Source organism: Brachyistius frenatus, unplaced genomic scaffold (assembly GCF_029030835.1).
Source record: "Brachyistius frenatus isolate BFR_SWC_R1_liver_20210118 unplaced genomic scaffold, ASM2903083v1 Contig_18, whole genome shotgun sequence".
Classification (NCBI taxonomy): Eukaryota; Metazoa; Chordata; class Actinopteri; family Embiotocidae; genus Brachyistius; species Brachyistius frenatus.
In genome coordinates this window covers 2,210,250-2,221,754 of record NW_027210617.1, presented here as the reverse complement: position 1 = coordinate 2,221,754, position 11,505 = coordinate 2,210,250, and the positions used below count along the sequence as shown (strand labels likewise).

General features: G+C 40.9%; 1 protein-coding gene across 1 annotated transcript; it reads right to left on the bottom strand.

Annotated features, from left to right (window-relative positions):
- Window positions 1–901: 901 nt before the first annotated feature.
- il23r (interleukin 23 receptor) lies at window positions 902–11,186 on the bottom strand. Its single transcript, XM_069694639.1, has 16 exons — window positions 11,126–11,186; window positions 10,504–10,633; window positions 10,178–10,350; window positions 8,964–9,087; window positions 8,715–8,881; window positions 8,224–8,363; window positions 7,934–8,123; window positions 7,764–7,846; window positions 6,992–7,193; window positions 6,692–6,895; window positions 6,225–6,323; window positions 5,635–5,790; window positions 3,472–3,612; window positions 3,199–3,286; window positions 2,980–3,070; window positions 902–2,677 (listed from the first exon to the last, which is right to left on the bottom strand). The coding sequence occupies exons 1-16, from the start codon at window positions 11,184–11,186 to the stop codon at window positions 2,036–2,038; spliced, it is 2,691 nt and encodes an 896-aa protein (XP_069550740.1). The 3' UTR covers window positions 902–2,035.
- Window positions 11,187–11,505: the final 319 nt, after the last annotated feature.

Sequence of the window (11,505 nt, the reverse complement as noted above, 5' to 3'; positions counted from 1 at the left end):
AGCTCTGAAAAACGGTGTTCAAGTGCAGGTGGTCCCTGTATGAGTAGAACTGGGGGTTTAGAAGCACGCTACTAACACCAGGCAAAGCCCCAACCGTCAATTGCCTGCGTGTGTTTTGGAATAATTTCACACTCAGTGACACTTCACTGCTCACAAAAACAGAGTGGCTAGAAAGATACAGAGGTCACACCCTAATATTAAAGCAACAGTTATGTAACACAGGACAGATGTTTTGACTCAATAGTAGGATGGGTATTACAGGATTTGCATCTTTACTTTTTAAATGTGAATAGGTGTGTCTTAAATATAAAGTGTAGTGAAGATACCTGAAACGAGAGAAGGAGTGAGTAACAAAATAAAAAAGGAAATTACCAAGAAATGAGGAAAGAACAAATACAAAATTTAGGGTCGAGAAGGAGCCACGGCAGCAGATGTTAATTCAACAGTTGTTTGGTATTTGACAGGAAAATGCATGTAGCTTATGTACTAAATTGCATTACAATCCAACCAACCACAAACTCCAAACTCCATTGGAGTACATCCTCTTGGACCCTCGAATGTCTGTGCAAAATCTTGCACCAGTCTGTCCACTATCATGCTAAAGTATTTCACCTGGTTCATTTGCACCCTGAAGACCCTTTAAATCAGTAGGATTCATTCTCCAGGCATCTTATATATCTACCAAATTTAGTGGTAATCCATCCAGTAGCTGTGAGGCTACTCCGCTAAAAACTAAATATGCCAACTCCATGGTGGCAGATGAGGAGAAGTGAAGGGGGTTAGTGTCATGGAGATATTACAGGGATTTTTCACGACCAGCCATCCCAAAATATTCTCCTAATGAATGACATACTCACTCAATTACTTAAAAGCTTTAAAACACGATTCAATAAACACGAGATAAACACATTGATTACTTTAATGTATGTAAGAGACTGTGCTAACTTAGCCGCACACACTTAATAGAATAAAAAATAAAAAAATTGTCTTCCTTTATTTTTGCCTTTATTCTGATACAGTATAGAGACAGGAGTGCATTAAAGGACAGCAGGGGAATGACGTGCAGCAAATATCTAGCCGGCTGGGATTCAAACCAGAGACATTTTGGCTCTTGAGCGCTGCACCCAAACCACTCAGCCATTGCTTTGCCCCATTAGAACCATATTTAATCAAGCAATATCACAGGAGAGGGTGTGTGCTTTAAAGTGGTTTTTGGCACAACAGTCAAGACTGAGGCGCTTGCGTCACTGAAGTAAAAAAAAAGTTTGTGAAATATTGCGATTATACAATGGCAATACTTGGGACAAGACTAACCAACTGGGGGGGGGGGGGGGACAGTCGCCTCAGTAGAAGCAAATATAATGTATGCAATGTTTACCACTCCAAGAAGTAGTCCCACCCTGAGCAACGACCTAGCAACAGAGACGACACCTATTCCGTTTTTATTGCTTTCTAGAGATCCTTTCTCAAACTGAATAAATACAGCACATAGAAACACTAAACTGTTTAGCTTGCTCAATCTTGTTGTAAGTAAGATATCTGCTGAAAAAAAATAAATCGATGGCGCACCGTGTTACGTGTTAAAACCAAACCGGTCAAGCTAGCCGGTGCTGGGCGTACGCAACTATCTGTAGTATTAGGAGCGACAAAAATGGATCGAAAGAGACCAGATTTCACCAAATGGGTCACAATTAGTAGACCTACAACAAGTAAAAACAACATTATTTGCATATTATAGTAAATTCATTTGCAATTATATATTCCCATGGAGAAGGCGGAGTGATAGTTTTAGTGATGAGCAGGGTGTGATGTCATGATGATTTCAGCACGTTCCAAATGTACAGTTGACCAATCAGATCGCTGGGTCGAAATTACCTGTTGTATAATCAAATTCAATATATAATCACCTTGTTTTTGAGACTTTCCTCTAATCACACAAAGTCACTGAGATCTTTTGAAGTGAAGTGATGCTTCATTAATGCTTTCTTGAGGATCAGTTTCCTGTGTGTGGAATTCCCATCATCCCTACTGTGTGTCACGGTGTAGGGTGGCTGACAGCAGCAACCTGAGGGAAATAACCGCCATTCAGAGTTGTCTCACCTGTACACTCATACAAGCAAGTGTCTTTTGGGTCAGGGGTCATGATGTCATCCTGTTGGAAGTCTGGAGAGGGAGAGTCAGCCTCCTCACCCTCCTCAGGCCCTCTCCTCTCTTGCAAGAAGCTTCGATTCACGACACTCGTTTCAGAAGTTTTAGGCCACGGAAGAGCACTAACAGAGTCGGAAGTTAGTCCCCAAGATGAATCTGAGTAATCCACTTTAACACTTGGCAATAAGCCTCCCACGAATTTTTGAAATTCACTTGATAAGTGTTCCTCTGTTCTCGCTGGACTGTCCATCTGCTTCTCCTCTGCATCCTCCGCCTCTTTTTCTTGTGGACTCAAAGGAGCAACATGTGGTTTGTAGCTGACATGTTCCAGCTGGCTGTTAACAAAATTTGTCCCTGTATCTGACGTCAGGAAAGTTGTCTCCGCTGTGGGTTGTCCTAATCCAGTGTGGGACGCTTCAATGTGGACGGTGGGGTAAACGTCATCCCTCTGCTTCTGGGAGATTATGATGATGGGGGACAGCGGAGGATCGCTATCAGTGGATGAGAATAATGGTTCACTTCTGTCATCCTGGAGGCAACAAAAGAAAAAGAAAAAGAAAGTCATTGTTACATCTGAAGAGATGTAACATATTGCAAATGTGTTGGACAAGCAGGCATCATCACAATGTTTTATTATCAACAACAAAACGTATCTGGATGTGTCAGAATGAAAGCAGGAAGTAAGCATTACTCCACTTCCTACTATAGTTCAGACTGGTAAACCTTAAGCCTGTTTTTGAATATTTCAAAACTTAATGAAAATGGTAACAAACTGCAATGATGACAGCAGTTCACACAAAAAGAGGGAGGCATGAAGCTTACTTGGATTACCCCCAGCAGCCTGATGGCATTACTGTGTCCTGGTTTTGGCAAGTCTTCAACAAGCCAGGCAGGTCCCCAGGTTACACATTTCTGTTTGATTCTAGGATATAAAGACAAACAGCTTTTCAGAGCTCAGTATTGGAAAAACTACAAGATATCTGCCTTGCTTTGCCACTTGGACTTCCATGAAACAACAAGATTTTGAGTATGAATAATGTTTATCAATACCTTTTCCTCACACAACTCCAACACATCAGGTTGGCTATGATCACAATGAAGACAGTAATGATGAAAACAATCACAATCACCAGGCCAACTAGAAGAGTCAAGAAGGGAAAGACACCACAGTTTAGCAGCTTAGTTGTCAGAGAGTTAAGACTACTTTATTCCTCTCATATTAATGTTAGTAGCCCTAAAATGAATAGAAGGGAAAAGTACAAGCTCAATGGGTTGGTATTTGTGGTTTTAATGGGGAGAAAAAGATGGCAGCAGGAGACACACATTCAGGAGCAGCAGGCTGAGAGGAGATGCGTCTCCCTCGAGGTCCCTCTCCTGCCGAGGTGGACGCAGTCAGCTGGAGAGCCAAAGCTCCTCCAGGACAGTCCAGCCAAATCTGTCGGGGGCCTGATCCTGGCACTGTCACTGGAGAGAAGCAAATGAGAGTTAGGTTCGTCTTTAAGGCAGGAAAAACAATGGTTATTTAAGTATTTTAAGCTTTAAAATCAGCAAGTAGGCAAGAATTGCATGGTGTTGATTGAAGAGTGACAGTCAGAGCCTTGACAACAAACATCAATGCTGTGAATTATTCTACATTTACATAACAAGCTATTTTAGTTGGCTGACTGAACTATCTGCTATGGAATCTAAACATCGAATCACAATGAAGTTGACCTTTCAACTTTTTGATATAAAATGTCCTCACATCATCATTTTAATGTCTTACACATTTGTGTGCAATGTTGTCATGAATGGAATATTAATTCTTGAGTCTTGGCCACAGAGTTGAGAAGTCACACTGACCTTTGACCCTTGACCGCCAATATCTAATCAGTTCATCCTTGAGTCCAATTTGAAGAAATTCCCTCATAGCATTCCTGAGGTAATTCGTCCATGAGAATTGGACTGATGGATGGGAGATACGAGAGGTCACAGTGGCCTTGATCTTTGATAACCAAAATCTAATCAGTTAATTTTTTTAGGCCAAGAGAACAATTGTATTGTAAGAAATTTCCATAAGGCGTTCCTGACATATTGTGTTCACAAGAATGGGGTGAACGGACGAAGAAGCTGAAAACATACAGTAATGCCTCCGGCCACAGCTGTCACCGGTGCGGAGTCATAAAAGGTTGAATATGCATGTATGAAGATTCATGTCCAGTTAATGTTTTTGTCAGTGCAATGAAACAATAACTGCTAGTAGCAGATTATAACCTCGCTGTGGTAAAGAGTTGTTTTGGAAAATGAGTCACAAACTAAAACAGCACGAGAAAAACACAATATATTCAAATAATTTTGAGTAAAACCTCGACTAGAGTAATGCAAACAGTAGCATTCAGTACACACACACAACACATCAGAAAGAGGACAAGGCAAGCGCGCAGGTGCTTTTACACTGAAGTAATCAGTAAGAAATAGTATGTACAGCAGGCTGGTTAGCGACAACCTTCATGGTTGCATGTGTGCATGTAACCACATGGCTTCCTGTTTGTGGTCAAAGCCAAATTCTACAAAACTGAAGACACGGTGAAAATGATGACAACCAGGGTTTGAAACATTGGTTTGCTCTCTACTGAACATCCATTCAACCGAATATATATATATAAAAAATTGCCAGACACACATAACCAAATAATCAAAACTAGCATGTTTTAATGTCCGTAATACCAGCAGAGCCACTGGCTCTGTTGTCCTGTTGGATATTGTACCTGCACTCTCCTTTTAGCTGTTCCAATAGGTAATTATCCATAAAAGAATCAACCAACAGTTTAACATTTGAATTTTGTGACATTACGGGAAGTGAGAGCAGAAAAACCCTGCTGATGATGCAGCTTTGTGGGCGGGACAATGGAGTAGTGGTTGCACTTTCCATTGTATAAAAGTAGCATCCGTGCTGCATTTCCTTTCCCAGATGGTTACACACACAGACGTCACAGAAAGCCTGTGCATGACCAAGGTAAAGTACAAGCTTGAGTACAACTGAACTTGTGGTAAAATGAGCCCCATAAACGCACGACTTGTGATGTACAAGAATAGGAAACTCACTGTTAAGTTGTATTTTGCCCAAAACTCCAGATCAAATTAACAAGTGATTTTATTGTGAAGGAGAAGCTTAGCATATCTGAAAAAGCAGCTGAATAACATAGATGTAGAGTTCTACAGATTAAAAGTCCAAATTCTTTCCTAGGTGGTCTCTGGCCATGTTAAGTTTAGGTTGATTACAGGTTACATTTGGTTTTAAAATATCTGTTTCTGAGATTTCTTCTGGCATACTATACCATGTTTATTATAAAGTGAAAACAGCCTTTTGCTTATAAGGCAGCAGTTAACAACAATTTTCATTATTATTTTCATGTTCTTCATTTAATTGATTAATTGTTTGATCTGACAGTTTTACACATTTTTGAAAAATGCCCAAATCTTTTGAATTAATATGTAGGCGCTCACCACTGAGTTCTGTGCTGCTGGAGTTCAGCATCCGGAAATAGATGGTGTACTCTGTGATGAAGCCCCTCTGCTGGTCTACAGGCAGCTCGTCCCATTGGATCAGGATCCGTTTGGCCTCATGGACCAGCACGGACATGTTGGGACCAGAAACTGGCCCTGAAACACGCACAGTGAGAGAATAATGCACATGCTGCACTGCCCCTCATGAAAGCATACAAGATCTATTATATGATTAACAAATGTTGAACATTTTTTATCTTCAAAATTGTTGGAATAATCTGTGAAGAGTCTATAAATCGGTGACACAGTGGTGCAGTGGTTAGCACTGTCACACCACAGTGAAAAGGTTCGGAGTTTGATCCTGGGCCTTTCTGTGTGGAGTTTGCATGTTCTCACTGCCCTTGTGTGGGTTCTCTGTGGGAACTCTGGCTTCCTCCCACCATCCAAAGACATGCATGGCAGGTTCATTGGTAATTCTACAAAATTGCCCTTAGGTATGAATGAGAGTGTCTTTGTTTCGGTCTGTCGCTATGTGCTGGCCTTGTGATAAACCGCCGACCTGTCCAGGCTGTTGATAAAAAAAATCTTACTCTGTTCTCTGGAGTAAATGAGGCTGGATGATGGAACACTGACGCCTCTAGTGGTCACAGCATACAAAGAGACATTGTGCCTCACACCAGCAGTCAAACCTGAAACAATATCAGAGAAGAAAACTGCACTTTATTTCACAACCATTAAGATTTGCTCATGAACATTGGTTTCATCTATATTAGGATAGGTAGGTAGGTCGGTTTTGTAGGTAGAGTATCATGTAGATTTAAAATTCTTCAGAGGCACTGTTGTGACAAAAAACCAAAAGGGACAAACGAGTGCAACACACCAAATGGACACAAGAGGTCCCTACTGGAGCTCAGCTGAGGACCTTCTGTCTTTTGATTGATGAATGTCTTGGGATGAAACATTGTGTGTTTTATGTGATGCATGTGTGATTTTGTTTATGTTTGCGTGCGTGTGTGCACATTTCTTAGCAGCCTTTGGAAACAAATAAAAGGCTTACCTGTGATTGATGTTTGTTTTAGATCTTTTGTCAGCTTCTGCCACTGCAGCCCTGCTGCAGGTACACTTGCCCATTCTATCACACAGAACAACAGTTTTCCTTCAATTGTCGACAGGTGTTTGTTCCCCGGCCAAGACCAGGAGACGAGCACAGCACTGCTATTAGCTGCAGGAACAAACTCTCCCAGAGCAGGCCCCAGATCACCTGAACATGACGACGCCAGACAACAATTCCACTTTAATGAGTTCAATTTTAACACACCGTTTTTTTTTTTTTGTTCTGTGTGTGATATTGTTGTACCTGATTGTCTGAGTGTCACGTCAGCTGGTGGAGACGTCCCATATGAGGTGACAGCTGTGACACTAAGTGTCTGAATGTCTGATGGTACCTGAACTGAACACTGGCTCAAAGCAGCAGCACAGGTCACCTCCTGTTTCTGGTCATTGGACAGAAGGATCTTGTACTGCAACAATTTACTGCTGTAATCCTCTGGGGGTGGGGGCTGAGGAAGAAGTTTATTCATGTGATAGTTACTCTTTTACATCATCCAGTAAGTACATTTAGGGAACAGTATAAAAGTTTAGGATATGCAACTGTATATGTATTTGCTTATTTGCCAAGAGTTTGATGGGAGGACTGATATACCATTTTCATGTCTGGGAATTAAAATTAAAAATTAAGCTACAGAAAACGCATGGCTCTGTTCAAGGGAAACAAGATCCACCTTCCAGCACCTGCAAAGCTCATTAATCAACATATCTCCAATTTTTAATCCAAACCAAAATCAAAGTGTAAATCCACAAGTTATGGTGTCTATTAATGTCTGACTGTTTTGTGCCCAGACATTGTTCAGGAAATTTCTGTTGTTGTACAAACATGAAAGTGGTAGCTATCTCAATATGTAAATCTCTGCGAAAAGGAAAACATTGCTGATGAGCTTGAAGGCTTTCTGCGTCATTACCACTCGATTTATCAAAATAAACCATCTCTGGTGTGTGATGTTCTTTTGTATTACACAGTTGGCAGTATCAGTGTAAAAGCCAGCTCCTAATGAATAGCTATGATGCATTACCTTCCAGAAAACCATCACTGTCCGTAACCCGTCTGTCCCCGGGTTACCTATCATCCTCCACACATGTAGCTGCTGAGACGGACCTGGAGATTAGGTAAAACTGAGTTGACAGCCCTGACAATAAACTCTTACAAGATCACATTTAGTATAAGTAAGAATTTTAAACTCGCCTTTTCCAGGGCTTGTCTTTCTCACAGACAGGCTCCATTTGCTGCAAAGTAAGCTTTTGCCGGTGGTGTTGGTATGTGTGAGCCCTGATGTTGAGTTACAGGTTCTCATCTGGAACTCATAATCAGTGAGAGGCTTCAGGTTGTCCACTTGAATCAGACCCTCACTGATCTCTGTTCCCTCTCTCACTTCCTAAAAACATGAAGAGGTCAGGTCACCTGCACACAGCCTGGTAACGGAGGATGCTGCAAATAATCCCAAAGCTGTCACAGATGTCATAACGTCACTTTACCCAGGAAACTGTATCTGACCGCAGCCTGATGCAGGAGCCTCTGAGATGCTCTGAGGATTCAGCGGTTTTCCATTGCACCATGGCTACGATCGATTTGCTGTCAAACTCTATATGCATAATATAAGGGGCCTCTGGTATCACTGCTATGCAAAGAAAAGAGTTTGATAAGTTCTCGCAAACAATCAATAAAACCGCTTCAAATTCTGTAATGGCTCAGACAGTCGAGGATGTGGAAGTGACAGTTCAAACTTGAAAAAGTGACGGAGGCGGGCCAAATTGTCACATATTGCAAAAAACTGAGAAACATCTTTTTGATAGATGGGTCAAATGAGTCAAACTGTGAAAATAAAACAACTGTCTAAACACAGCACTTCACAGGATGACTCATTTCTACAGAAACACAATAATAACGATACAAAATGAATTAATTAAAAAGGGTATTTCTGTTCATACTGACTCTTTCATAAAGTGTTAGAGAAGTAAAAGCTTACCTATGTCCTTCACGGAGAGGATGAATGGATCAGATTGTGACAACCCGAGGTGATTGTAAGCAGTGATGTTCAGCAGGTATTTAGTGTTCACGTCTAACATTGCTCGTGGTATCGAGATTTTTCCAGCATCTTGGATTTGATTGAAATGTATCTCGGTCCCATTTTCTCTGATAATAAAATTAACAATGAGGTTAGCTGTTGTTGTATGGGGACACATAAAAAAAAACAAAAAACACCAAAACACCATACCTTCTGACTGAAATGTTGTAGGACGTAAGGAAGTGTGTTTCCTGTCCTCTCTTCCATGAGCAGTTTATTAAGTCGGAGGTCCTTGTTGTTTCACAGAAAACATTTCCAGGTATATCAGGAGGGACTTTAAAGGCAAAGAATCAAAAATAAAACACACTTCTATTTTTTATACCTGCTGAGGAATGCTAACTATTATTATCTCGTTCCTGCATTTTTTTGGCTCACTACTCCATCAACTGCTTTGGTTCCACAGACATCCACAATCTCCTAGGACCTTAAGTGGGAGTCCAACATCAACTCCATCATCAAGAAGGCCCAGCAGCGAATGTACCTCCTGCGGCAGCTCAGGAAGCTCAACCTGCCCCAGGAGCTGCTGATCCAGTTCTACAGTGCCTGTTCTCAGAGTCTGTTCTCTGAACCTCCGTCACTGTCTGGTTTTGATCGGACACCAAACAGGAGAGGAACAGACTACAACGGACAGTCAGGACTGCAGAGAAAATCATCGGTGCCGACCTGCCCTCCATTCAGGACTAATACACATCTAGAGTCTGGAAACGGGCCGGTAGCACCTCTGCAGATCCATCCCATCCTGGACACCCTCTGTTTCAGCTCCTCCCCTCTCGGAGGCGCTACAGAGCGCTGTGTGCCAAGACCACCAGAAACAAGAACGGTTTTTATCAGCAGGCCGTCACTCTGCTCAACACATAACATCTTCAACATCACTGGACGTTTTGCACGATACCCAACTGCATTAGCACCATTGGCACGAGGTGCAATTGCACCATTGTTTAGGTGTATATATGTATATATTTGTTTCTTATATATATATATATGTCTGTCTGTTTTTGTTTTTTGCACCCTGAGAGAGAATCTACAACCAGAGTCAAATTCCTTATATGTGTAAACGTACCTGGCCAATAAAGCTGATTCTGATTCTGATTCTCAGTATGTCTGCTTGACATTCACTTTATTTAACTAGTGGCAACACCATAACGACTACTTAGGAAAAGATCTTGCTACCACCTACCTTATCATGTATTAAGTCCTCAGCAATGAGGTATTAAGCTGTAAGTTTGTATGTAATTGTATATTTGTACAACTGTACATAATTTTGTATTTGCATATTTATTCTCCTTAGCAAAAACAGTCTTCTTTTTAAATTACTACAATCCTAACTGTATATGACTGTAGACATCAAAGCCATCTGTACATACGGCCGGCATGTAGATCCAGTCCATTTACAATCCTTGGTGGCTGAGCACTCGCCAGGTTGCAGTGCACTTTGGACAGTGGCACCTGCACACTGGTCAGATTGAATACTGCAGTGCAGTTTTCTGTCTTCCATGGATACACGGTCTCATCATTCAGCACCAGGGTCAATTTGAACCTGGAAGTCAGAAATATAACACATTTTAAAAGACAACAAAGCAAAATAAGATGTTTTATGCTAACTGAATGAATATCATGCTTAAGTACAGACACAAAAGACAATACATCGTTGTGTATACATTATAGTGTGTTGCATTTCTTCCATTACTACCTCTGTTGACATTTTGCGAGGTGGCAGTACACTGTCAGGTTTGAGCCCATGCGGAAGAGAGGAGCTGGCTCTACTGTCAGGTAGCCAAGAGGTTTGAAGTGCCTGCAGCCAGCATGGAGCAGAGGGCAACCTGTACAGAAAAGAGACGCACCACAAGGTTTCCGAGCATTCGTATCCCAGGTAGAGGAAATATGCTTGGGTTTAAAAGTATGATTAAAATGAGATGGAACATATTACTACCCGCTTCACAGAAAACACAATTACTGTAAATCATTGTGTATTTAAAATGTGTCACTACTGTCAGGTATGTGATTGTGTGAAACTATCCCGTGTCAAATAAGGCATGCAAATAACAGTTTGAGACCAAAATTTAAAAAAATGATATTTAATATTTCTATGATTATTTTACAGATAATCTAAAAAAAATAAAAATAAAAATATTTTTTACCTTGCAGCTGTGGTGAGAGCTACAGCAAGGTTTACAGTTAAAAAAAAAAAAAAAAACTACCAAACTGTGATACTGTTCTCACTGAGTCTGGGACTCAACTGCATTAAACAAAGCAGGTAATAGTATCCTGGATATTTGTAGAATAGATAGAGTGCTAGATACTGTAACACTCACGATTGGTGGAAAAAGTAAGAAGGACGATTATGCATCTCCAAAAGGTTGAGGAGAGATTCATCTCAGTTCAGCTCATCTTTCTGAATCTTGTTAAAGCTACTCAGCAGCTGTAAAAAAAAAAAAAGGTTTCTTCATAAATCACAAGTCACTTCATAGGAATTTTCACACATAAAGTGATCTTCATAATTTACCTCAGTCATCTGTGCACAGGAGTATTCAGGCTTACATGAGGAGGAAGTGGTGTTTAGTTGATCTTATCCTAATAACATTTCCAGAAGTGTTTCCAGGTATAGACGCTCTGTGACACATGCACCATGTCAGATAAATAACATTTCTATCACTGTGTGAACCTGCTAATACAAATGAGATGAACTGAGGTT

Coding starts and splice junctions, on each gene's coding strand:
- il23r (XM_069694639.1), bottom strand. CDS start 11,186: ATGAATCTCTCCTCAACCTTTTGGAGATGCATAATCGTCCTTCTTACT. Junction 10,351..10,503: donor CTCGCAAAATGTCAACAGAG/GTAGTAATGGAA, acceptor TCTGACTTCCAG/GTTCAAATTGACCCTGGTGC. Junction 3,287..3,471: donor TCAGCCTGCTGCTCCTGAAT/GTGTGTCTCCTG, acceptor TGACTCTTCTAG/TTGGCCTGGTGATTGTGATT.